Source organism: Pinus tabuliformis, chromosome Q (genome assembly GCF_031772625.1).
Source record: "Pinus tabuliformis cultivar Carrire ecotype Pingquan chromosome Q, CPIR1, whole genome shotgun sequence".
Classification (NCBI taxonomy): domain Eukaryota; kingdom Viridiplantae; phylum Streptophyta; class Pinopsida; order Pinales; family Pinaceae; genus Pinus; species Pinus tabuliformis.
Genome location: NC_142296.1, coordinates 1,314,924,901 through 1,314,951,518, shown reverse-complemented (window position 1 = coordinate 1,314,951,518; position 26,618 = coordinate 1,314,924,901). Strand labels below are relative to the sequence as shown.

The 26,618-nt window shown below is 41.6% G+C and overlaps 1 protein-coding gene across 5 annotated transcripts in view; it reads left to right on the top strand.

Moving 5' to 3' along the window:
- LOC149224669 (protein SAWADEE HOMEODOMAIN HOMOLOG 2-like) overlaps nt 1-26,618 on the top strand; it is a 299,733-nt gene that overhangs the window by 50,792 nt on the left and 222,323 nt on the right. For 4 of the 5 annotated variants that reach the window (XM_089386211.1, XM_089386212.1, XM_089386213.1 and 1 more), the window contains exons 2-4: nt 25,480-25,565; nt 25,726-25,771; nt 25,887-26,028. In XM_089386211.1, coding sequence (XP_089242337.1) covers nt 25,480-25,565; nt 25,726-25,771; nt 25,887-26,028 — 274 coding nt within the window. The remainder of the gene's footprint in view (nt 1-25,479; nt 25,566-25,725; nt 25,772-25,886; nt 26,029-26,618) is intronic. The other variant, XM_089386215.1, reaches the window with a different exon arrangement.

Below are 26,618 nucleotides of genomic sequence, written 5' to 3'. Positions count from 1 at the left end.
CAGCTTATAATAAAAAGAACAACAAGGGTAAAGGCTGATTCTAGACAGAATCAAAGACCATTGCATTCCTCATGTGAGAGGAAAGAGCAATGCCCATGAGATGTGGACAACATTGTCCAATCTCTACCAGAGTACCAATGAGAACCGAAAGATGGTCCTGAAGGAAACGCTGAAGAACATTAAGATGGGTAATGATAGTGCAGCTGGATATCTCACAAAGATTACTAATGTGAGAGATGAGTTGGCAGCGATTAGAGAGGTCATTCCACCCACTGAGTTGGTGCGGATTGCAGTGAATGGCCTCCCCCGTTCATGGTTGAACTTTGCTGATGGGGTTTGTGCACGTGAGACCCTTCCCACATGGGAGAGGTTTTGGGATGATTGCATTCAGACAGAGATCAGGAAAGGTCAGCTTGGGGCAGCCAAGCCAATTGAACAGGATGAGGATGTAGCACTGGTGGTAGAAGGCAAGAAAGGCAAAGGGAAAAAGCAGGCTTCCACAAGCAGTGGTGGGGGAAAAGGCAAAGGTAAAGGTAAATAGGAGAACACATAGAAGGACTATTCCAAGGTGAAGTGTTGGAATTGTCAAAAGATGGGACACTATGCAGTTGTGTGTCCGGAGAAGAAGAAGAAGGGGAAGAACCAAGACGTGGCAGCTTCAACAGAGATTGAGGACTTTGCAGGTCGTTTTGACCGGGAGTTTGCGTTCACTACGTGTGAGTCCTCTAGTGCAGGATCACCTGCCACACAGGTTCAGAGGGAGCATCTTTTCCCTCGATTAGCGGAGCATCTTCAGGTATCTGGTATGTGGACAATGGGGCTTCACGTCATATGACAAGAGTCCGTGAGTACTTCTCAGAGCTTTCAGAGAGTGGCACTGATATTGAGGTAGTACTCGGTGATGACAGAGTTGTTAGAGCAGTCGGGGTGGGGACACTGACATTTCAGAGGGAGTCCAAACCTCCCTTGAAAGTGTCAGATGTTCTTTATGTGCCAGGGATGAGGAAGAACCTCATATCCGTCTCAGCTTTGGAGGACAGAGGATATGAGGTACTGTTCAAGGGAGGACAGGTGTTGATGTATCCTAGGGGCACTCTGGCTGATTCAGCTAGAGTGATAGGTGTACACCATGCAAAGGTGTACAAGTTTGCATTCCAGACCCTTTTGGCATTGAGTAGTAGTACCGACAGCAGAGCTAGCAGTTCTGAGCTGTGTGAGATTTGGCACCGCAGGATGGGACATATGTATCATGGAGCCTTGAGGACATTGCGGGAGATCACTACAAGTGTGCCAGATTTCAGTACTAATCACTTTGATACTTGCAGAGGTTGTGCGATGGGCAAGTTTGCCAAATCCCCTTTTCCCAGCAGTCACAGCAGAGCGACTGTGATACTTGATTTGATTCATTCTGATGTGAGCGGTCGGATGTCTCATGTTTCCTTGAGTGGATATGAGTACTATGTTTTATTCATTGATGATCACTCCAGCAGTACCTGGATTTATTTCTTGAAGACCAAGAGTGAGGTCTTCAAGCGGTTTCAGGAGTTCAGAGCTCTTGTGGAGACACAGACAGGTCGGAAGATCAAGTCGCTGAGGTCGAACAATGGAGGAGAGTACACCCTTGGAGAGTTTGTTGATTATTGTGCAGAGGCAGGCATTAGGAGGGAGTTCACTGTTCCTTACAACCCCCAGCAGAACGGGGTTGCGAAGAGGAAGAACAGATCTATCATAGGGGCTGCCAAAGCCATGTTACATGATCAGGGGTTGCCATTGTTCTTGTGGGCAGAGGCCTGCAACACAGCGGTTTACTTGCAGAACAGGAGTCCGCATCGTGCCTTGGGGCACATGACTTCGGAGGAGGCTTTCTCTGGGAAGAAGCCTGATATTGGTCATCTTCATATCTTTGGATGCATTACATACTTCTATATACCCAAGGAGAAGAGGACCAAACTAGAGCCCACCGCAAAGAAGGGTATCTTTGTGGGCTACAGTGAGACCTCAAAGGCCTTTCGGATTTACATTCCTGCACAGAGGAGAGTTGTTGTCAGACGGGATGTGAAGTTCGAGGAGGACAGGGCCTTTAGGAGGTCACGGGAGTTAGAGTATCTGGATCAGCCAGACGCTCAGCAGCAGTTGAGTCAGTCGCAGGGATCCAGTGGGCAGGGATCAGGAGGATCCAGAGGTACATCTATGAGGATGTCAGGTCCGTCAGTGAGCAGTGGCTCGCCGAGCCAGAGGGGTGGTGCTCCGGGCAGCATGCAGAGCAGTTCACAGAGAAGTTCACTAGGGAGTCCACTGATGGACAGTTCACACGGTACTTCAACTTCTACAGGTTCAGGTGCAGGCAGGAGGACAGCAGACAGACAGTCAGGAGTTCAGGCTACTGATGGTGATGAGGAGGAGGAGTTTCATTCTCCTATGGGAGAAGCATGCTCAGGGAAGAGAAAGCCCAAGTGGCTTCAAGACACCTTGAGAGATGCCACATCTGTTGCTGAGCCGAAGAGGCTGGTCAGAGAGAGTAGACCACCTGAGAGGTTTTGTAGCTATATGGCGATGGTTACCAACATCCTTGACTCTGAGCCTTCTAGCTATGAGGAGGCAGCTAGCCAGCAGGTCTAGAGAGAGGCCATGCAGGAGGAGTATTCTTCTATCATGAAGAATGATGTTTGGGAGGTGGTGCCGAGGCCTGAGGGCAAATCCGTGGTTACTTCCAGATGGCTTTACAAGGTAAAGCATGTTGTAGATGGTAGCATTGAGAAATTCAAAGCGAGGTTTGTGGCTAGAGGGTTCTCCTAGGTAGAGGGAGTTGATTATGAGGAGACCTTCGCTCCCGTGGCTCGATATACTTCGGTCCGCTCCATTATATCGATAGCAGCAGAGATGGGTTGGAAGATCCACCAGATGGATGTGAAGACCACATTTCTCAATGGCTTCATACAGGAGGAGGTGTACATTGAGCAACCACAGGGCTTTGAGGTGCATGGGAAGGAGCCCCATGTGTGCAGACTGAAGAAGGCCTTTTATGACCTGAAGCAAGCTCCCAGAGCTTGGTACTCCAGGATAGATACATACTTGCAGGGGATGGGTTTCACAAAGAGTGAGGTAGATTCGAACCTTTACTTTATTGTGATAGTCGAGGAGCTTCTCATTCTGGTGCTGTATGTGGATGACTTGGTCATTACAGGTGCAGAGAGACTCATAGAGCACTGCAAGAGAGATCTTGCGACGGAGTTTGAGATGAAGGACATCGGCTTGATGCATTACTTTTTGGGTTTGGAGGTGTGGTAGGAGGGGCATTTCTTCCTGGGGCAGGGGAAGTATATTGTGGACGTCCTTAGTAGATTCCACATGGAGGATTGTAGACCCATGTCGACACCGATGATCACCAACTGGAAGAAGCTTCACGCTTCGGATTCCGAGTTGGTGGATCCGACATTGTACATGCAGCTGATTGGTTCCTCGATGTATTTGGTCAACACTAGACCAGATATCTGTTTTGAAGTCAACACGATGAGTCAGTTTATGTGTGAGCCTAGGAAGGTTCACTGGGTGGCTGCAAAACACATTTTGCGGTACTTAAAGGGGACAGTGGATTATGGTCTGGACTACAGGCAGGGAGATGGAGTGAGATTGGCAGGATACACTGATTATGATTGGGCAGGTTGTGCTTCTGATAGGAAGAGCACTTCAGGGTGTTGTTTTGGGTTGGGTTCAACAGTAGTGTCATGGTTCAGCTGGAAGCAGCTGTCAGTAGCACTGAGTTCAGCGGAAGCAGAGTATATGGCAGCCAGTCTAGCTAGTTGTGAGGCTATCTGGCTTCGCAAGATGTTGTTTGGCTTATTTGGTCAGTCGTTGAGACCTTCAGTGATTTACTGTGATAACCAGAGTTGCATTAAACTCACGGAGAATCCAGTATTTCATGACAGGTCAAAGCATATCGGGATCAGATATCATTTCATCAAAGACTATGTTTAGAAGGGAGCTGTGAAGCTTGAGTATATTTCCACTGATGAGCAGGTTGCAGATATTCTTACCAAAGCCTTACCACGGGGCAAGCATGTCTACTTCAAAGACAAGATGGGTGTGGTGAGGAACACCTTCCTCGGTAAGAGGGAGTGTTGAGATTTGGTACCGGAGGACAAGTGGTTCCCTTAGGCTTTGATCTTTGGCCTAGGGAAAAGTGTCCAAAAGAATTTAATTTTTCTCCTAAAGTGACTTCATAATTTTATAAAGTTAAATCTAATTTAAAAGTGACTTTAAGTGATAAAGTTACTAAGTCTAATTTTAAAGTGACTTTTATAAAGTCAATGAAAAATTAGAAAGGAAAAGTGACTTTGGAAATAAATGACTAAGTGGGTTTTTATTAAAGTGGGGTGAATTAAAAAATAGAAAGTGAGATTTAAATGAGCATTTAATCTCAGCCATTGATCTAAATCTATTTCAGCCATTGGATTTAGGGATCACCCAAAAGTCACTTAGGGTTGGGTTAAGGGAGGAAAAGGAGGAAAAGATCATTCATTCTTTGATGAGCAGATTGGGAGAAGGAGAGCAAGAGAGCAAGGGAGATTTCTGGACAGGAAGGAGGAGGACGCAGCAGCTTGGCACACATTCCAAGGCAGCACTTCAGCAAATCCGTACAACTTAAAGAGCAAGCAGTAAAAGGCAGATTTTTGTGAGCAAACAAGGAAAAACTAATTTTCAGGCACGAATTTCGAGGAGGTGATTTTCTGCACGGAAACCGAGGTTTGTTCGTACAGTTCGCACGACTGTCCGTACAGTCCGTATATCCGCACGTCTGCACAGTCCGTACAGTCCGTATATCCGCACGTCTGCACAGTCCGTACATCCGTACGGTCCGTACAGTTCGTACAACATTTTCCAGATTGTCTGTTACGCTGAAAACAGATAAGTTTTGCTTGCTAGAAATTTCTGTTTTGCTGAAATTTATTTGCTGAAAATTTTCTCACTGTAAAAGACATTTTTCAGAAATAAAGAAGAGCTCTCAAATTGGTTTTCCCCAAGAGTTGTAGGGGGTTTTTCCAGGGTCAAGTTGACCAAAAATCTCAGTGTTTAAATGTGTTTTAATGGCTGTTTATTACTGCTGATTTTTATTTCTGCAATTTTCAGCATTCTGTAAAATTTCCAGAATTTGCGTTTTCAGCAATATTTGTTTTTTCAGCTTGTTAAATGTATGGTTATGGGAAAGGGCATTTAACTACATGGGAGAAATAAGGTGAAACTGAAAACCGGGTTGGGAAATGAGAAATTTCTACAAATTTCAGGGAGGCCGAGTCTAGGAGAGAGAGGTTGAATTGTTCAAGAGGAGGGTCGAAATTGCAAGGGTTGAATTTTCTCAAGTGCACAGGAGCTGTACAACATTGCAATCTTCCCAATCTTCCACAGGCTTGAATATTAGGCACCTATTGTGGGCCAATAGCTAGCTAAGACAAAAAAAAGGCAAAACAGGTTCCATGTGCTGTGTTGTGCGCGGCTTTACTGAACCAACCAAAAACGGTTCAGGAGGCTGGTCCGAACTAGTTTTGCCCTCCAACTGGTCGGTTTGACTGATTCAAATTGTTTTGGTCCAATTCTATAAAACTCTCTGATGCTTGCCCATCTGGTGTAAACTTCAACAATAAGTTTCAAATCAGGATGCTACTCGAATGAATATGCATAACCAAAAAATAAGAAGCTTCAAACAAAAAAAAGCTTTAAATCAGAGTTTTGATGATCAAGATGTTGAAGATGATCAAGAATTTAGATGACCAATTGATGATGAACAAGAATACCGTTCTAGTCCAAGTGAGAAAATAACAGAAAAGTGGGCTATGATACAAAATGAAAATACTCACCCATTTAGACCATCTCCAATGAAGTGCTCTCCCTCCAAGCAAGGTACTCATTGCTAAGTGCTCATACTACTAAAGGAGATTGGAGTACTTCTCTCATATTTCTTATTATGATTGGTAAATGGCCATTGGTCAATAAAGTGGGTTTTACCTTCAACTTAGATGCCATGACCAAGGAGTTTCTATTCCATTAAGAATTAAAAATCACCCAGGACATGCATCTGGCCTTTTCCATTGAGATACATTCCCTTTAGACAGACCTGTTGTGCTTAGTTGCAATGGCATATCACAAAGGGACACATAATTAGCTGCGTCAACATGACAACATGTATGTGGAGAGGGTTGAACTTGGGTCTTCGAAGAAAGCTCATTTGATTACTATTTTGACCACAACCTAGACCTTTGTTTTTGATTCTATCATTTTTGCAAGCAATATTCTTTTATTTCTGCCAATGATTTCATTTTAGTTAGAAAGTCCATCATATTTTGGACACATGTTTCCATGTATTATTTTTTAAGAGAAACAATTGCATTGTTTTTCTCTTGTTTAATCAACAAAGGCAACTTGACCATTGCATTCAGAACGTTTGCAGAATGGACTTCAAAGAAAGTTTAATTTCCAAATTGTCTTCCATTATGAGTTGTATTTGATGTTATCTCATTACTAATTAGTGATCTACCATTTCTCATTGATTGGCCTTCTCGGGGTCATGATGTACTAGAGTCGTAATATGGTACTTGTTAGATGTGACTGGGTGCCATGGCCTTTGGTAAGCCTAGATGGAAGGACAAACATAGGAGGAATCAAGGTTACTTGAGAGCAGGAACGAAAACGGGGAGTAGGAGCGGGAGCAACATTTTCAGAAGCTCCCAATTTGGGAGCGATTCCGAGAGCTTTTTTCTATATCATATATATATATATTTTGATGCATATATGTCAACAAAAGTATGTAGAATGATGAATTAGATATAAAAAACATAAAAGACATAGACTGAACCATATAACAACAATCATCTAGAAGTTATAATCTTCGTCAACCACATCCACCTGTTAGTAACATAGTAACATACAACATGTTGAGTCTCATGACTCATAAATCTTGAAGTTTCAAGCTTTCAAAATTCAATATATGACATTTATCATCATTGATCACCAAAGTTGTACTTGTAAGCTAAGTGTAACCATTACAACAAATAATATCTAACATGAAATGAAATGAAACAACTTTCAACTTTCACGAAGCATCATATTCATAATTCATTACTAATGAGTTATAATTTCCAACTTCAAACTTAAAACTTAAACTGTCATATATTGTTTACAAAAAATATCATAATAAATATGAAAGAGTCAATAGTTATAAAAACTACTAGAAACTAGAAAAGACAAGTAAATCTATTATCTATTGCTAATGCTTGGGCCTCTTGCTGCCACGAGAAATGTCTAATTTTTTAGTCTTGTTGGAAAATCAAGATCTTTGTCATTAATATCACCCTCTAAGCATTAATATCCAGAGGTATCTTTGTCATTACCTCTGGATCTGTATAGGGATCTTTGTCATTAATATCACCCTCTAAGCATTAACATAAGATAGAAAAAGCATAGCATGTCAAGTCAAGATTTTGTTTGAGTGATGTGTACATTTTTAGGAGGGTCATGATAGAGGAGTTCAACAACCAATGTCACTAACTTTAGGGTACATAGAGGGATTGGTGCTCTTGATTAAATACGAGTTCCATACCCTAATGCATGACAAAATCCAATGGAAACATTCCAATCCCCCTAATCTTGAAATCCTGAAAAACTGATAAGTCTGCTGGATTTTAAATGAAATCTAAAATTCTACTTTCTCCATATGAAATCCAATGAGGTCGGAACCACTCTCAAACAACCGAGTGGTTTCGACCTCATTGGATTTCATATGGAGAAAGTAGAATTTTAGATTTCATTGAAAATCCAACTGAAAATGAAGATTAAGGAAAATGTCACTTTTTCTTTAAGAATTTAACATTGCCATGAATCATATATCAATACCAGGGCCATAGGCTTGATCATTAGGTTGCCCCACTCAAAACTTATTTGTTGCTTCGAAAAAAATTTGCATTTGGAATATTACTGCACAATTTTTTTTGCAAAAAACACTAAACGCTCTCGAAAAACCAGGGAGCATTTTTTTTTTGCCGGGAACGCGCTCCCGACCTGCTCCCGAGTCGCTCCTGCTTGGAGCGCTCTCGACCCGCTCCCGCTTAGAGAGCGAATTGGGAGTGAGATCATGGGGGGTTGGGGTGCTCCCGCGCAACCTTGGGAGGAATGAAGGTGAGGAAATGAAACAGAACAAAAGGAGGGAATGATGAAGAGAAAAAAGGGAGGTGTTGACTAGTTAGCAAGGAGACGAAAAATCACAGAGCATAAAGAAAATGGAATGAAACGATATTATATTAGTGTCCATGAATGAACAAAATAGGTAAATGGAACTAGGAGGAACAATATTTGGCAACAACAGTGAGAAGTGCCTGGAGCATCTTTTAAGCAACGCTAAAATATTAGGTTAAGGAAAGAGAAGAGGAATATACAATAAAATAGAAAAAGTGAGGGAATCCAAAAAGGGTAACCCAAAAAGTGAGAGATCACATTAGAGGGCAAGAAAGCATCTCAGTATGTTGTGCCATGTTAGGTTCTCCAGAGATTGCCAAGACTATGTTTAGCTTTGGAATCAGAAGAGCAACTAAGAAGAGCAACTATCCTCATCCACCACCAAAAGTGTGCCGAGGTTGAGCTTGATAATGTCCTCCTGAGAATGGCCAGGGTTGAGATGACCCAGTTGAACTATCTTGGGGGTAAGAATTTTGGGACCCTTGGTTGTACCTATCCTAACATCCAAGGTCACTGAACAACTCAAAGAGGGAAGGAACTTTGAGATGGGCATCTGCTCACGACTACTTGTGCTGAGAACATAGAAAAGTGGTAGTCTCTCTACATTGTTTATGGAGGATAGTAGGACAAGGTGGCCTCATGGTCTCTCATGCAGAGGGCCACCAGTGACAGTGCTATCAGCTGGGCGTTCAATGTTTTGAGAGGTTGAGACTGGTTGAAAGGAGGAGGTATTCAACAAAAAAATGATAAGAAAGAGAAGAAAAGGTTCTTGTAGGTAAGACAAAAGAGGAAAAGGCAGCTTGTCTTCTATCAACGAGTAGTTGCAGACATGGCATTTTGTAGGAAATGACATTTTAAGCATGCAACAATTTAGCCACATATGCACAAAAGTAATCTTTTAACCTACATAAATGGTATCTCCATTAAATGTTGAAATGAAAAAGTTCAATTCTTGTTCCTTTGCCATATTGTCAAAACTTTGACAAGCAAGATCAACTTTTGCCCTGACTTGAAGCATTTCATTTGTAAAGAAGTTTGATCTTTCACAAGATTAATTGTACTTCTGGCTGCCCTTTTCTTTGAACCATATGATCATGTTAGCTTTCTAATACCCAACTGCTAATTTAATAAAAATTTCTGAGATGGGGAAATTAAAAACTGAACTCCAAACTCATTTACTAAATATGCTGAGTATTATAATTTATAACAAATAATAGCAGCGGAAAAATAGAAGGACGAAGACACAAGCACACAATATATAATACACCAAAATTTACCCAGGAAACCCCAACTGGGGAAAACCTGCCAACTTGTGTGTTTTATTATTATTCTGCTCAACATAGATCTCAAATATTTATTTCAAATTAGAGGGGAAGTTTTTCCTTCAATTCACTGTCCTTCGACACACTGATCTGTGCACTCTTATCCAATTTGGTCCTCCCTGTTTGCGTAGGTGTTACAGGCTAACTCAGTCCTCCTGATCTGTGCAGCTGTTATAGGCTATCTACACTGCTGGAAAAGATGTATCCTAGCTGAAGAATTCACTGAGGCTATTATGCCTCTCTTTCTGCCCTATTGCGTTGATCTGGAAACTCTTCTTTGCTGAGCTAAAACACACGTCTCTAGTGCATAATCACGTGATTACCAAGTCTGCGCCTTCCTCTTTATAGCATCGAACTAGCGTCTCAACTTAAGCAAACTGGCTCCTCGACTCAAGTTGAACTAGCTGCTTGAAGTCAAGTCAAACTGGCTCCTCTATCTCAAGTCAAACTAGCTCCTTGAACTGATCCAAAATGGATTCAGTTTTGCCTCCAGATCAAAGTCTTCAAATGTAGATGAAAGTGGGATCAAGTCGAAGTGCTCGTCGATACGATTCCAACGGTGCGTAAATCCGAGTTTGGATGGAGAAGTTAGAGCCAGTTAGTTTATAGAGAATTAGGGCAAAAAAGTCAAAAGTCAAAGGTCAACCAGGTCAACGGTCAATGATCAACCAAGTCAATGCCTACGTCAGCAAGGACACGTGTCAACCCGGGAATGAGCCATGGGTCCTGGATGATGTTAGTAGAGGAGGTGACGTGGCAGGTTGTGATTGGTTCATATGGGCCAATCTGGTGCTGACACGTGGCAGCCCAGATTTTTGCTACTTTGGCCTCATTTCCAAAATTTTGGGGATCAGGGAGGATCGAACCCTTGACCTTTCGGAGTGGCAATGTTTTTGCCGGAGGACCGCACCGGACGGGCTACGATGGGACTTTTTAAGGTTTGTGGCGAGATTGTATTTATTTGGTATCAGAGGTTCCGTCGGAAAAAGGTCGGACGGTCGGGGTCAACCCCATGACCGCCGATCCTTTAATTTTATGTTATCGCATATATCCCACATTCACTGCAAGTGCAACCAACATATGGTATACCACCAATGTATAACCAATGGAACAATGGAGTAATATATCACATATCCAATGTATAACGTAACCAATGGTGGAATGGTCGGGCGGGGGTTTCGAACCCTCGACCCTTCCAAAATTATATATATGCTACGACTTTGCATACCTCCGCTAACCAACATGTCAGCAGTTCGGGCTTGAAACAAAGCTGAACTAATTTTTTAATAAACATTGCAGGTGCCGAACCCGCCATACCCACCAGCGTGCAGTTCGAGGTGGTTTTGCACAGGCCAAGGTGGTTTTTGCCAAACAGAGGGTGGTTTTGCAGAGACAAAGGCGATTTTGGGCCATTCCAGGGGGTTTGGAGGTCACAGTGGCCAAATATGGTCGAGTTTATACTCGTTTGACTCGAAATTTTGAGTTGAACGCAGTGGTGAGGTCCATTTTCTTATTTGAGACTCTGTTTTCGAGCTCATACCTGTAACAACATTTTGAAGACAAAATAAAGAGGTCAGCACTGGAAGCGAAAGGACCAGGAGACATAGCCAGGAAGTCTGGTGAACTCCTTTATTAAATTTGGCTGTGTTGATGTGTTTGAATGTGTTTTCAACTTGTTTATGTATTTATGTTATTTACAATCGTTTCGATCCATTGCACTAAGTAACATAAGCAAATTCATACATAGTCTATACTACCTTTTTCATTAACGGATCAAGTGGTATCAAAGCTGCAAGGTTTTTAAGGTTTGACAAGTTTGTGTGAAGATTTGAATGCTTACTAGGTTGAGGCTCGGACGAGGTGAAGGTGAACTTGTTGAGGTGAATCCAAAGATTGGAAGGGTCTTTTCACAAAGAAGGATGGCAGAAGAAACTCCACTTGGAACAGAATCTCAATTCTTGGATAGTTTAATGACGATACGTGCGATGGTGGAAGAGATGTATCGCGAGTTTAAGAAGAACAAAGATGAAGGCACTTCATCACCTAAAGATCAAGAAGATAAGGGAAAGGGAGGAATTCTTCCTCCACCATCTCCTCCATCATCACCATCATCGTCATCATCCTCTTCTTCTCATAAATCTAGTCCTTCTAAGAAGAAGAAAAAGAAATCCTCTTTGATCAAATTAGATGTAAAATTTGATTTGCCAATTTATGATGGAGAAATTAACGCTGAAAAGCTTGATAATTGGATAAGACAAATTGAAGTATATTGCAGGGTGCAGAAAGTTGTTTCAGAAAGGAAGAAGATCCAACTTGCTAGCCTTCGACTTGGAGGAACCACACTTGTATGGTGGGAAGGCAAGACACAAGCAGATCTCCAAAAGCATGGTAAAATCATTTCAACTTGGAATGAATTTGTTTCTGCCATTAAAAAGCAATTTTATCCTTTTGTTTATATGCAACAAGCAATGATGAGTTGGCAAACACTATGTCAATTAAAAGGTCAAAGTGTTCAAAGTTATATTCAGAAATTCCGTAAGAGAGCTTTAACATTAGGCATATCATTGGACTCACCAGAGACATTGTTGAAATACATAGGTGGTCTTCATAGTTATTTGAGGCATACCATACTTATGTTTAATCCAACTAGCTTAGATGATGTATCAGTTCAAGCAACTCATCTAGAAGCTAGAGGCAAAAATGTAACCCAAGATGTTGGGAAATCATCCAAACCTATTTAAGGCAAGAATAAAGGCAAGAAGAAACTTAAATGGAAAGAGAAGAAAACAAACATTGTGAAGAAAGATAAACCTTCATGCACTCATTGTAAGAAGGAAGGACACGATGAGGCACACTGTTGGTCATTGCATCCGGAATTGAAGCCTAAGAAGTTTGGGAGTAAAGAGCAGAAGAATGCTGCTGCTATTCAAAAGGACTTGGAATCAGATTCAGGTGACGAGACAACAGTTACAGCTATAGGTATAAAAGGTAAAGATTCTAAAGCATCTACAAGTACTTCTTCGCATTCTGTTGATAATGATAATGATGAGAGGAAAAGAAATGAGCTATTTCCCATTAGAGTCATTTCCAAGCATACTAAAATTGATACTTTATTTGATAGTAGGTCACAAGTTAATTTGATTTCTGAAGCAATTGTAAAGAAGTTGGGTCTAAAAACAAAACTTCATAAAAAACCATATCCATTAGGTTGGGTGTGTGATAAAACTAAGCTACAAGTTACAAAATAATGTAAACTTTGTTTTGCTATTGGGTCAAAGTTTATGAGGTTGAGTTAGACATAGTCCCATTGGACATATGTGGAATTGTATTAGGAAGTCCATGCTTGTATGATAGGAATGCTATCTTCTATCGAACTGAAAATATGTATCAACTCACTAAGGATGGAACTGAATATATTGTAAGGGCTCATAAACTCAAAGATAACTTCTCTCTCATATATTTAGGACAGAAGAAAAGAATTGTAAATTCAAGTAAACAATTTTTACTTATGATTGTAAAAGTAAAGGATATTGATAAATCCGATGCATTCCAAGGCTGTAATCCTAAACAAAAAGCAGATCTAGTTAAAGTTGTTTCTGATTATGATATTCTGTTTCAAGAGCCTAAAGGGCTTCCACCCAAGCGAGGAATAGAACATGAGATTTATTTGCAGCAAGATGCTCCACTACGTAACATTGGAATGTACAGGTTGTTAGCTCTAGAGAATGCAGAGATAAATAAGCAGGTATACGAATTGCTCGATCAAGGGTTTATTCGACCAAGCACATCACCGTGCGGATCACCTATTGTGTTAGTGCGAAAGAAAGACGGTTCGTGGAGAATGTGCATTGATTTTATAGTAGTAAATAAAATGACAATAAAGAATCATTATCCTCTTCGTCGTATTGATGATTTGTCAGATCAGTTAAAAGGTGCAGTTTACTTCTCTAAATTGGACTTGCGAAGCGACTACCATTAGATTAGAGTTGCAGAACATTATGTATGGAAAACTGCTTTCAAAACGAAGCAAGGACTCTATGAATGGATGGTTATGCCTTTTGGCTTAACTAATGCTCCAGCTACATTCATGTGAGTCATGAATGATGTATTTAGACCATTCCTTGATGATTTTGTAATAGTCTATTTAGATGATATTCTTGTTTTCAGTAGAAGATGGGATGAACATGTAAAGCATGTAAGGTAGGTTTTAGATGTTTTGAAAAGAGAAAATTTCTATGTAAAACTGTCAAAATTTGAATTTGGCAGAATATCTTTGAATTATTTGGGTTATATTGTAAGGGGTGGTGAATTGAAGATAGATCCCTCTAAGGTCGAAGTCATTGTAAAATGGCCTAAGCCCAATACGGCTACAAAAGTTAGAAGTTTCTTAGGGGCAACACAATATTGGAGAAAGTTTATTGCTAACTTTTCTTTGATTGCAGCTCCTTTACATGCTTTGACAAGTGTGAAACAGGTGCTTCAGTGGGGAGGCAAACAACAGAAAGCCTTCGACGCATTGAAAGAAAGGATCAGTACAATGCTAGTACTAGCATTGCCAGATCTTCAGCATCCATTTGAGATCGAGACAGGTGCAAGTGAATATGACATGGGGACAGTGTTCATGCAGCACAAAAAGCCTATATGCTTTCATTTTGAGACATTCACATCAGCAGTTGTTAACTATCCTACATATGATAAAGAATTGTATGCATTAGTTCAGAGTGTTAAAAAGTGGAAACATTACATAATGGGTAAAGAAACAATCATACACATAAATCATCAACCACTTCAATATTTACACTCACAAACTAGATTGCAACAATCACGACATTACAGGTGGATGGGTTTTCTACAACAATTTCATCTTGTTATCAGATATAAGAAGGGCATACATAACAAGGTTGCAGACATGTTATCCAGACCAATCATATATGCATCCACAATACTCAAGCATAATTCAGTAATACAAGAAAGTTACGTTGAACAATATGCTCAAGACACAGATTTTAAGGATGTATATGCAACTTTAAGTCATGGCAAGTAGGTAGAAGAATTGGATTATTACATAAAGGACAAATTCTTATATCATTTGGGAAAGTTATGCATTCCACAAATTGAAAGAGTTAATATAATTCGAGAAGCACATGCTTCTCTTATATCAACTTCAAGTCATTTTGGTGTAAGTAAAACAGTTGCATAATTACAAAGATTTTGCTATTGGCCATGAATGAATGAGACAATTTCTAGATATATTAAAGGATGTACTATGTGTGCTACAAGCAAGCCAAGTAATAGAAAATTAGGCTTGTATACTCCACTTCCAATTCCTTCTCGTCCTTGGGAAAGTGTTTCCATGGATTTTGTTGGGGGATTGCCAAAGTCTAGAAAGTGTAATGATTATTTGTATGTAGTTGTGGATAGGTTCAGTAAGATGTGTATTTTGACACCATGTAATAAACATGTCACAACTGAACAAACTACAAAGTTGTTCTTTCAAAATGTATGGGTTCATTTTGGGTTACTCACTTCTATTGTATCCGATCGAGATTCTCGATTTGTTGGGAAATTTTGGTCAAGTCTATTGGAGTTAATGGACACAAAGTCAAAGAAGAGCACGACATTTCATCCGCAAACAGATGGTCAAACAGAAGTGCTCAACAGGACAATGATATAGTTGCTTCGAAGATATTGCAGCAAGCATCCCAAACCTTGGGATGAGTATTTGTGTTATGTGCAACATGCTTACAACCATGCAAAACATTCTTCTACTCAGGGATCTCCTTTTGAAACTTGTTTTGGTTTTCTACCAAAGTCTCCCTTGGATTTTGTCTTTGGTAAAGACATAATAGTTGATGGACATAGTGATGTGGACAAAGCAACCAAGTTCATAGAACAAATTCAGGAAATTCACCAGGCAGTACAGGAACAACTGGAAAGAAGCCAAGCAAAGTATAAGGTGCGACATGACAAGCATCGAGTTGAGCATAGTTTTCAAGTCGGCGATCAAGTCTGGTTGTACATCAGCAAAGAAAGACTGCAAGGGGAAGGTAAAAAGTTAAAACCAATTAGATATCGTCTAAGTCACATGACACGAGGACACGAAGGACACGTAAATACGAGTATTCAATACGAAATGCAGCGACCTGGAAACAGGACACGGGGGACACGTTTTATATATATTTAATATATATATACCGAAATATAGTTTTTTATCCATATTAAATTGCAGGTTGTAGCTTATCTAATCAAATTAAAATATAATTACTTCTCAAAGTTCATAGTTCACTTTAAAAAAATAAATAGAATCAGAAATTAGAATGTGATATGCTTGGTCTTGATTCTTGAATATTCAATGTTCATTGTTCATGTACAACTTACAAGCACATAAGAAAATAACTAAAGTTTAATCCTATTGATTTCCTCTGCCCCTCTTGCGAGAAAATGCCACAGCTTTCCCTTTCCCTCTAGATGTAGATGCTGGCGTTGGTGGAGTTGGCAGTGGAGTTTGCTATGCTCTAGAAGCTGAAGAACTAGAAGTAGGAGCTATAGGAGGTAGACCACGTCCTCTACTGGTGGCAGGGGTAGCCTGGGCAGGTGGTGTCACCTGGAAACATTACAATCTCCCAATCCTGAAATCCTGAAATCTTGAAAAACTGATAAGTCTGCTGCATTTTGAATGAAATCTAAAATTCTACTTTCTCCATATGAAATCCAGTGAGGCTGGAACCACTCTCAAACATCCTGAGTCATTTCATGGTAATGTTAAAAATTTAAGTAAATGAATGAAAATGAAGATTAAGGAGAATGTCACTTTTAATTTAAGAATTTAACATTACCATGAATAGCATATCAATACTAGGGCCTAGACTTGATCATTACGCTGCCCCACTCAAAAATTATTTGTTTCTTTCAAAACAAAATGCAACTTATGCAGACAACGTTTTCTATCAACGGAATACGCGTTTTCCAGATGCAGGACACGACGAAAACCGGTGAATACGTTTTACATTTTACAGGACACGATGAAAAACGTTTGCGACATGTTTTAGGGCCGTTTTTGTGTCCGACACGTAAAATACGGGACACGAGACCTTGGAGGACGTGTCCTGTGACTTAGGATATCGTCCTTTCAAAATACTTGACAAAATTGGTGAAAATGCTTTCTGCCTAGATCTACTAGCTTATATGCAGATCTATTCCGTTGTAAATGTTGAAAACTTGTGGTTGTATGAACCTTTATTGATTGAAGATCCCGAAGAGCAAGGTCAACTACCTTCCATTGAAGATCTTTTGCCCGAGTATCTTAATGAGCTACAGGAGGATATAGTTCTTGACAGGAGGATAAGGACTTTGCGATGGGGAAATGTTGAGTAACTTCGAGTTGGAATCAAAGGTACAAATCCATGTAAAGCACGATGGATAGAGATTGGAAAAGTGAAGGAAATTTATCCTCATTTACTCGACAACTAAAACCAACTTTTGGTGGTCCAAAAGCTTCTAGTGGGGAGGATTGATCCAAAATGGATTCAGTTTTGCCTCCAGAACAAAGTCTTCAAATGCAGATGAAAGTGGGATCAAGTTGAATTGCTCGTCAATACGATTCTAATGGTGAGAACAACGCGTAAATCCGAGTCCAGATGGAGAAGTTAGAGCCAGTCAAATTTTATAGAGAATTAGGGAAAAAAAGTCAAAAGTCAAAGGTCAACTAGGTCAACGGTCATGTAGAAATTTCTCATTTCCCACCCCGGTTTTCAGTTTCTCCTTATTTCTCCCATATAGTTAAATGCCCTTTCCCATAACCATACATTTAACAAGCTGGAAAAAATAAATTTGCTGAAAACACAAATTCTGGAAATTTTACAGAATGCTGGAAATTGCAGAAATAAAAATCAGCAGTAATAAACAGTCATTAAAACACATTTAAACACTGAGATTTTTGGTCAATGTGACCCTGGAAAAACCCCCTACAACTCTTGGGGAAAACCAGTTTGAGAGCTCTTCTTTATTTCTGGAAAATGCCTTTTTATAGTAGAGAAATGTTCAGCAAAAAAAAATCAGCAAACAGACTTTTACAACTTATCTCAGCCTTGCTGAAACTCAGCCTTGCTGTTACTCTGCTGCTGTTACTCCGCTGCTGTTACTCCGCAACTGTTACTCCGCAGCTGTTACACCGCTGCTATTACACCGCTGCTGATACTCCGCTGCTGTTACACCGCTGCTGTTACACCGCTGCTGATACTCCGCTGCTGTTACACCGCTGCTGTTACACCGCTGCTGATACACCGCTGCTGATACTCCGCTGCTGTTACACCGCTGCTGATACTCCGCAGCTGTTACATCGCTGCTGCAACTCCGCTGCTGATACACCGCTGCTGATACTCCACAGCTGTTACACCGTTGCTGAAACACCGCTGCTGCAACTCCGCAACTGTTACACCGCCCAGAAATCTCCCTTGCTCTCTTGCTCTCCTTTTCTCAATCTGCTCATGAAAGAATTGAATCAAATGTGATCTTTTCCTCCTTTTCCTCCCTTAATATAACTCCAAGTGACTTTTGGGTGATCCAAGTGACTTTAAATCTCACTTTTTATTTTTTAATTCACCCCACTTTAATAAAGACCCACTTAGTCATTTATTTCCAAAGTCACTTTTCCTTTCTAATTTTTCATTGACTTTATAAAAGTCACTTTAAAATTAGACTTAGTAACTTTATCACTTAAAGTCACTTTTAAATTAGATTTAACTTTATAAAATTATAAAGTCACATTAGGAGAAAAATTAAATTTTTTTGGACACTTTTCCCTAGGCCAAAGATCAAAGCCTAAGGGAACCACCTTTCCTCCGGTACCAAATTTCAACACTCCCTCTTACCGAGGAAGGTGTTCCTCACCACACCCATCTTGTCTCTGAAGTAGACATGCGTGCCCTGTGGTAAGGCTTTGGTAAGAATATCTGCAACCTGCTCATCAGTGGAAATATACTCAAGCTTCACAGCTCCTTTCTGAACATAGTCTCTGATGAAATGATATCTGATCCCGATATGCTTTGATCTGTCATGAAACACTGGATTCTCCGCGAGTTTAATGCAACTCTGATTATCGCAATAAATCACTGAAGGTCTCAACGGCTGACCAAATAAGCCAAACAACATCTTGCGAAGCCAGATAGCCTCACAACTAGCTAGACTGGCTGCCATATACTCTGCTTCCGCTGAACTCAGTGCTACTGACTGCTGCTTCCGGCTGAACCATGACACTACTGCTGAACCCAACCCAAAACAACACCCTGAAGTGCTCTTCCTATCAGAACCACAACCTGCCCAATCAGAATCAGTGCATCCTGCCAATCTCACTCCATCTCCCTGCTTGTAGTCCAGACCATAATCCACTGTCCCCTGCAAGTACCGCAAAATGTGTTTTGCAGCCACCCAATGAACCTTCCTAGGCTCACACATAAACTGACTCATCGTGTTGACTTCAAAACAGATATCTGGTCTAGTGTTGACCAAATACATCAAGGAACCAATCAGCTGCCTGTACAATGTGGGATCCACCAACTCGGAATCCGAAGCATGAAGCTTCTTCCAGTTGGTGATCATCGGTGTCGACATGGGTCTACAATCCTCCATGTGGAATCTGCTAAGGATGTCCACAATATACTTCCCCTGCCCCAGGAAGAAATGCCCCTTCTCCCGCCACACCTCCAAACCCAAAAAGTAATGCATCAAGCCGATGTCCTTCATCTCAAACTCCGTCGCAAGATCTCTCTTGCAGTGCTCTATGAGTCTCTCTGCACCTGTAATGATCAAGTCATCCACATACAACACCAGAATGAGAGGCTCCTCACCAATCACAATAAAATAAAGGTTCGGATCTGCCTCACTCTTTGTGAAACCCATCCCCTGCAAATATGTATCTATCCTGGAGTACCAAGCTCTGGGAGCTTGCTTCAGGCCATAAAGGGCCTTCTTCAGTCTGCACACATGGGACTCCTTCCCATGCACCTCAAAGCCCTGTGGCTGCTCAATGTACACCTCCTCCTGTATGAAGCCATTGAGAAATGCGGTCTTCACATCCATCTGGTGGATCTTCCAACCCATCTCTGCTGCTATCGATATAATGGAGCGGATCGAAGTATATCGAGCCACGAGAGCGAAGGTCTCCTCATAATCAACTCCCTCTACCTGGAGAACCCTCTAGCCACAAACCTTGCTTTGAATTTCTCAATGCTGCCATCTGCAGCGTGCTTTACCTTGTAAAGCCATCTGGAAGTAACCACGAATTTGCCCTCAGGCCTCGGCACCACCTCCCAAACATCATTCTTCATGATAGAAGAATACTCCTCCTGCATGGCCTCTCTCTAGACCTGCTGGCTAGCTGCCTCCTCATAGCTAGAAGGCTCAGAGTCAAGGATGTTGGTAACCATCGCCATATAGCTTCAAAACCTCTCAGGTGGTCTACTCTCTCTGACCGGCCTCTTCGGCTCAGCAACAGATGTGGCATCTCTCAAGGTGTCCTGAAGCCACTTGGGCCTTCTCTTCCCTGAGCATGCTTCTCCCATAGGAGAATGAAACTCCTCCTCCTCATCACCATCAGTAGCCTGAACTCCTGACTGTCTGTCTGCTGTCCTCCTGCCTGCACCTGAACCTGTAGAAGCTGAGGCACCGTGTGAACTGTCCATCAATGGACTCCCTAGTGAACTGCTTTGCATGCTGCCCGGAGCACCACCCCTCTGGCTCGGCGAGCCACTGCTCACTGACGGACCTGACATCCTCATAGATGTACCTTCGGATCCTCCTAATCCCTGCCCACTGGATCCCTGCGACTGACTCAACTGCTGCTGAGGGTCTGGCTGATCCAGATACTCTAACTCCCGTGACCTCCTAAAGCCCCTGTGATCCTCGAACTTCACATCCCGTCTGACAACAACTCTCCTCTGTGCAGGAATGTCAATCCGAAAGGCCTTTGAGGTCTCACTGTAGCCCACAAAGATACCCTTCTCTGCGGTGGGCTCTAGTTTGGTCCTCTTCTCCTTGGGTATATAGGAGTATGTAATGCATCCAAAGATATGAAGATGACCAATATCAGGCTTCTTCCCAGAGAAAGCCTCCTCCGGAGTCATGTGCCCCAAGGCACGATGCAGACGCCTGTTCTGCAAGTAAACAGCTGTGTTGCAGGCCTCTGCCCATAAGAACAATGGCAACCCCTGATCATGTAACATGGCTTTGGCAGCCCCTATGATGGATCTGTTCTTCCTCTCCGCAACCCCGTTCTGCTGGGGGTTGTAAGGAACAGTGAACTCCCTCCTAATGCCTGCCTCCGCACAATAGTCAACAAACTCTCCAAGGGTGTACTCTCCTCCATTGTCCGACCTCAGCGACTTGATCTTTCGACCTGTCTGAGTCTCCACAAGAGCTCTGAACTCCTGAAACCGCTTGAAGACCTCACTCTTGGTCTTCAAAAAATAAATCCGGGTCCTCCTGGAGTGATCATTGATGAATAAAACATAGTACTCGTCTCCACTCAAGGAAACATGAGACATCCGACCGCTCACATCGGAATGAATCAAATCAAGTATCCCCGTCGCTCTGCTGTCACTGCTGGGAAAAGGGGATTTGGCAAACTTGCCCATCGCACAACTTCTGCAAGTATCAAAGTGATCAGTACTGAAATCTGGCACACCTGTAGTGATCTCCCGCAATGTCCTCAAGGCTCCATGATACATATGTCCCATCCTGCGGTGCCAAATCTCACACAGCTCAGAACTGCTAGCTCTGCTGTCGGTACTACTGTTCAATGCCAAAAGGGGCTAGAATGCAAACTTGTACACCTTTGCATGGCGTACACCTATCACTCTAGCTGAATCAGCTGGAGTGCCCCTGGGATACATCAACACCTATCCTCCCCTGAACAGTACCTCATATCTCTTTCCTCCAAAGCTGAGACGAATATGAGGTTCTTCCTCATCCCTGGCACATAAAGAACCTCTGACACCTTCAAGGGAGGTTTGGACTCCCTCTGAAATGTCACTGTCCCCACCCCGACTGCTCTAACAACTCTGTCATCACCGAGTACTACCTCAATATCAGTGCCACTCTCTGAAAGCTCTGAGAAGTACTCATGGACTCCTGTCATATGACGTGAAGCCCCACTGTCCACATACCAGATACCTGAAGATGCTCCGCTAATCGAGGGAAAAGCATGCTCCCTCTGAACTTGTGTGGCAGGTGATCCTGCATTAGAGGACTCACACGTAGTGAACGCAAACTCTCGGTCAAAACGACTAGCAAAGTCCTCAATCTCTGCTGAAGCTGCCACGTTCTGGTTCTTCCCCTTCTTCTTCTTCTTCTCCGGCACACAACTGCATAGTGTCCCATCTTTTGACAATTCCAACACTTCACCTTGGAATAGTCTTTCTGTGTGTTCCCCTGTTTACCTTTACCTTTGCCTTTGCCCCCACCATTTCTTGTGGAAGCCTGCTTCTTCCCTTTGCCTTTCTTGCCTCTTGCCACCAGTGCTACATCCTCATCCTGCTCAACTGGCTTGGCTGCCCCAAGCTGACCTTTCCTGATCTCTGTCTCAATGCAATCATCCCAAAACCTCTCCCATGTGGGAAGGGTCTCACGTGCACAAACCCCATCAGCAAAGTTCAACCATGAACGGGGGAGGCCATTCACTGCAATCCGCACCAACTCAGTGGGTGGAATGGCCTCTCCAATTGCTGCCAACTCATCTCTCACATTAGTAATCTTTGTGAGATATCCAGCTGCACTATCATTACCCATCTTAATGTTCTTCAGCTTCTCCTTCAGGACCATCTTCCGGTTCTCATTGGTACTCTGGTAGAGATTGGACAATGCTGTCCACATCTCATGGGCATTGCTCTTTCCTGTCACATGAGGAATGCAATGGTCTTTGATTCCGTCTAGAATCAGCCTCTTACTCTTGTTGTTCTTTTTATTATAAGCTGTCAACTGAGTAGCATCAGTAGGCACAACAACAGGGTTCTGTGTGGTATGCACCATGATATCCCAGACTTCTGCCTCCTCAAAGATACTCTGCATTATCTCCTTCCAAATGCTGTAATTTATATGCCCATCCAACCTATCCTCCACCCTCAATCCCAATGACATCCTGCTGTCCTAAAACTGAAAAATAGCACTGCTGTAGTAAAGATAAAACTGTTGTTTATGAAAAAATCAGCTTGCTGGAATTTTCTGAGTGAAAAATCAGCAACTGTAATTTTTCCTTTTGCTGTCCCAAACTGCCCTTCAGTACTCAAGCTCTGATACCATGTAGAAATTTCTCATTTCCCACCCCGGTTTTCAGTTTCTCCTTATTTCTCCCATATAGTTAAATGCCCTTTCCCATAACCATACATTTAACAAGCTGGAAAAAATAAATTTGCTGAAAACACAAATTCTGGAAATTTTACAGAATGCTGGAAATTGCAGAAATAAAAATCAGCAGTAATAAACAGTCATTAAAACACATTTAAACACTGAGATTTTTGGTCAATGTGACCCTGGAAAAACACCCTACAACTCTTGGGGAAAACCAGTTTGAGAGCTCTTCTTTATTTCTGGAAAATGCCTTTTTACAGTAAGAGAAATGTTCAGCAAAAAAATCAGCAAACAGACTTTTACAACTTATCTCAGCCTTGCTGAAACTCAGCCTTGCTGAAACTCAGCCTTGCTGAAACTCAGCCTTGCTGTTACTCCGCTGTTGTTACTCCGCTGCTGTTACTCCGTTGCTGTTACTTCGCAGCTGTTACTCCGCTGCTGTTACTCCGCTGCTGTTACACCGCTGCTGTTACACCGCTGCTGATACTCCGCTGCTGTTACACCGCTGCTGATACACCGCTGCTGATACACCGCTGCTGATACTTCGCAGCTGTTACACCGCTGCTGATACTCCGCAGCTGTTACATCGCTGCTGCAACTCCGCTACTGATACACCGCTGCTGATACTCCACAGCTGTTACACCGTTGCTGAAACACCGCTACTGCAACTCCGTAGCTGTTACACCGCCCAGAAATCTCCCTTGCTCTCTTGCTCTCCTTCTCTCAATCTGCTCATTAAAGAATTGAATCGAATGTGATCTTTTCCTCCTTTTCCTCCCTTAATATAACTCCAAGTGACTTTTGGGTGATCCAAGTGACTTTAAATCTCACTTTTTATTTTTTAATTCACCCCACTTTAATAAGGACCCACTTAGTCATTTCTTTCCAAAGTCATTTTTCCTTTCTAATTTTTCATTGACTTTAGAAAAGTCACTTTAAAATTAGACTTAGTAACTTTATCACTTAAAGTCACTTTTAAATTAGATTTAACTTTATAAAATTATAAAGTCACTTTAGGAGAAAAATTAAATTCTTTTGGATACTTTTCCCTAGGCCAAAGATCAAAGCCTAAGGGAACCACCTGTCCTCCGGTACCAAATTTCAACAGGTCAACGATCAACCAAGTCAATGCCTACGTCAACAGGGACACGTGTCAACCCGGGAATGAGCCACGGGTCTTGGATGATGTCAACAGAGGAGGTGACGTGGCAGGTTGTGATTGGTTCATATGGGCCAATCCGGTGCTGACATGTGGCAGCCTAGATTTTGCCCAATTTGGCCTCATTTCCAAAATTTTGGGGATCAGGGAGGATCGAACCCCTGACCTCACGGAGTGGCAACGTTTTCGTCGGAGGACCGCACTGGACGGGCTACGATGAGACTTGTTAAGGTTTGCGGTGAGATTGTATTTATTTGGTATCGGAGGTTCCGCCGGAAAAAGGCCAGACGGTCGGGGTCAACCCCACGACTGTCGGTCCTTTAATTTTATGTTATTGCATATATCCCACATTCACCGCAAGTGCAACCAACATATGGTATACCACCAATGTATAGCCAATGGAACAACGAAGTAATATATCACATATCGAATGTATAACATAACCAATGGCGGAATGGTCGGGCGGGGGTTTCAAACCCTCTACCCTTCCGAAATTATATATATGGTATGACTTCGCATACCTCCGCTAACCAACATGTCAGTAGTTTGGGCTTGAAACAAAGCCGAACTAATTTTTTAATAAACATTGCAGGTGCTGAACCCGCCATACCACCAATGCGCAGTCTGAGGTGGTTTTGCACAGGCCAAGGTGGTTTTTGCCAAACAGAGGGTGGTTTTGCAGGGACAAAGGCAATTTTGAGCCATTCCAAGGGGTCTGGAGGTCACAGTGGCCAAATATGGTCGAGTTTATACTCGTTTGACTCGAAATTTCGCGCTGAACATAGTGGTGAGGTCCATTTTCTTATTTGAGACTCTGTTTTCGAGCTCATACCTGTAACAACATGTTGAAGACAAAATAAAGACGTCAGCACTGGAAGCGAAAGGACCAGGAGACGTAGCCAGAAAGTTTGGTGAATTCCTTTATTAAATTTAGCTCTGTCAATGTGTTTTCAACTTGTTTATGTGTTTATGTTATTTGCAATCTTTTCGATCCGTTGCACTAAGTAACATAAGCAAATTCACACATAGTCTATAATACCTTTTTCATTAACGGATCATGAACTCAAGTCGAACTGCCTTAATGAACTCAAGTCCAACTGAGATTAAATCTCTATGCATGGCGGAGTTTGATTTACCATTTTCAACTATAAGAAAATTAGAGATTTTTCCTAAGTCAAAATTAAGAGAGTATAACTGCGCCTTAGCTTGACTTGTGGGTCCCTCTGCCAAATTTAGTTCATTTCTAAATTTATCAGAACCCTTCCTTCTCTAACTCCAGTTAAGAGATCAAGCTTTTTAGAAGTGTCCAACTGGTGATGATTTTGTCTGCAGTTTGTATTTAAATATATCTAATGTTTTTAGCACATAGAGATTTCCCTGCATTTGATTTCAAATGTTATCACATTTTCAATGTTTTGAGCGTTTGTGTAATAGACTGCAGATATGGAAAAAGCCCTGGAAGAAAGCAAGGGTGCAAATCCTCCACGTGATACTGTCCTTTATCTTGCTGAGAAGTTCAGGTTAGTTGATTTCTAGATTGATATCTGAAAAATATTCATGATATCATTGATTTCTTGCACTCTTAATGAAATGTTGGAAACTAGTGACATTTTATGATGCTCCACAAAAATGCTTTTACTGGTATGACCTTTTTAATGCAATCTTCTGTATGTAATACAGTGCAGAACGAGAACAACTTGGAAAACCAACTGTACAATGGAAGCAGGTCATTGCTTTGGGATTTTGCTTATAACCATAATTATGATGTCAAATCCTTAATATTTATATTGGTTGGGTATATCAAGAATCAAGCACACACTGATTTCAGATTGTGAATGCAGATTTGGAACTGGTTTCAGAATAGAAGGCATGCCCAGAGATCTAAAAGTGCTAAGATGGCAGTGAAGTTAAATTCTATATCTTCATCTTCTGATGATTCTCTTGCAAAGAGAGCCTCTACTAATTCTTTTGCTTCTCTTTCAGGTGCACTTATACACTGTTACTATTGCCGTTGCTACTCAATGCTGCCTTGTCCGTTGACATGATTATGAATTGTTTTCTTGTTGCCCTTAAATAAATTATTTTTGTAAAACTTTCATATAAAAGATATCTTATAGCTAGTGCTCTATGCAAACCAAGCTGTAGTTCACAAAAAACTTCACTTTCCAATTACTGCAGATCCAGTTATGGATCAGTGAAACCTTCTGAGAGGAATGAGGTGTCCCAGAGGCATACTGGTTAGTAGGCTTACTCGTTAGTCTGACTATTTTGGATGTCAGACTAGAGAATACTAAGCTAGTCTTGTGATTTATGTTGTAAAATCTAGTCTGCATGTTTAGTGTGAAGTCGCTATCATTCTCTTAGTTAGTCAATGCATTTTTCTTTCAGGAATGGAACTTCAACATTCTATTTCATGGCTAATGTTTTCTTCTTTTGATGGTATTAATCGGACTTTTGCATGTTGGGTAGTCGATTTTGAATTTTAAGAATCACTTTTGCACCATCTGGAGGGAGAGTTACAAACATTCCTAATTTCGTCATTGTCAATAGTATGTTTACTAGCAAGCAGTTTG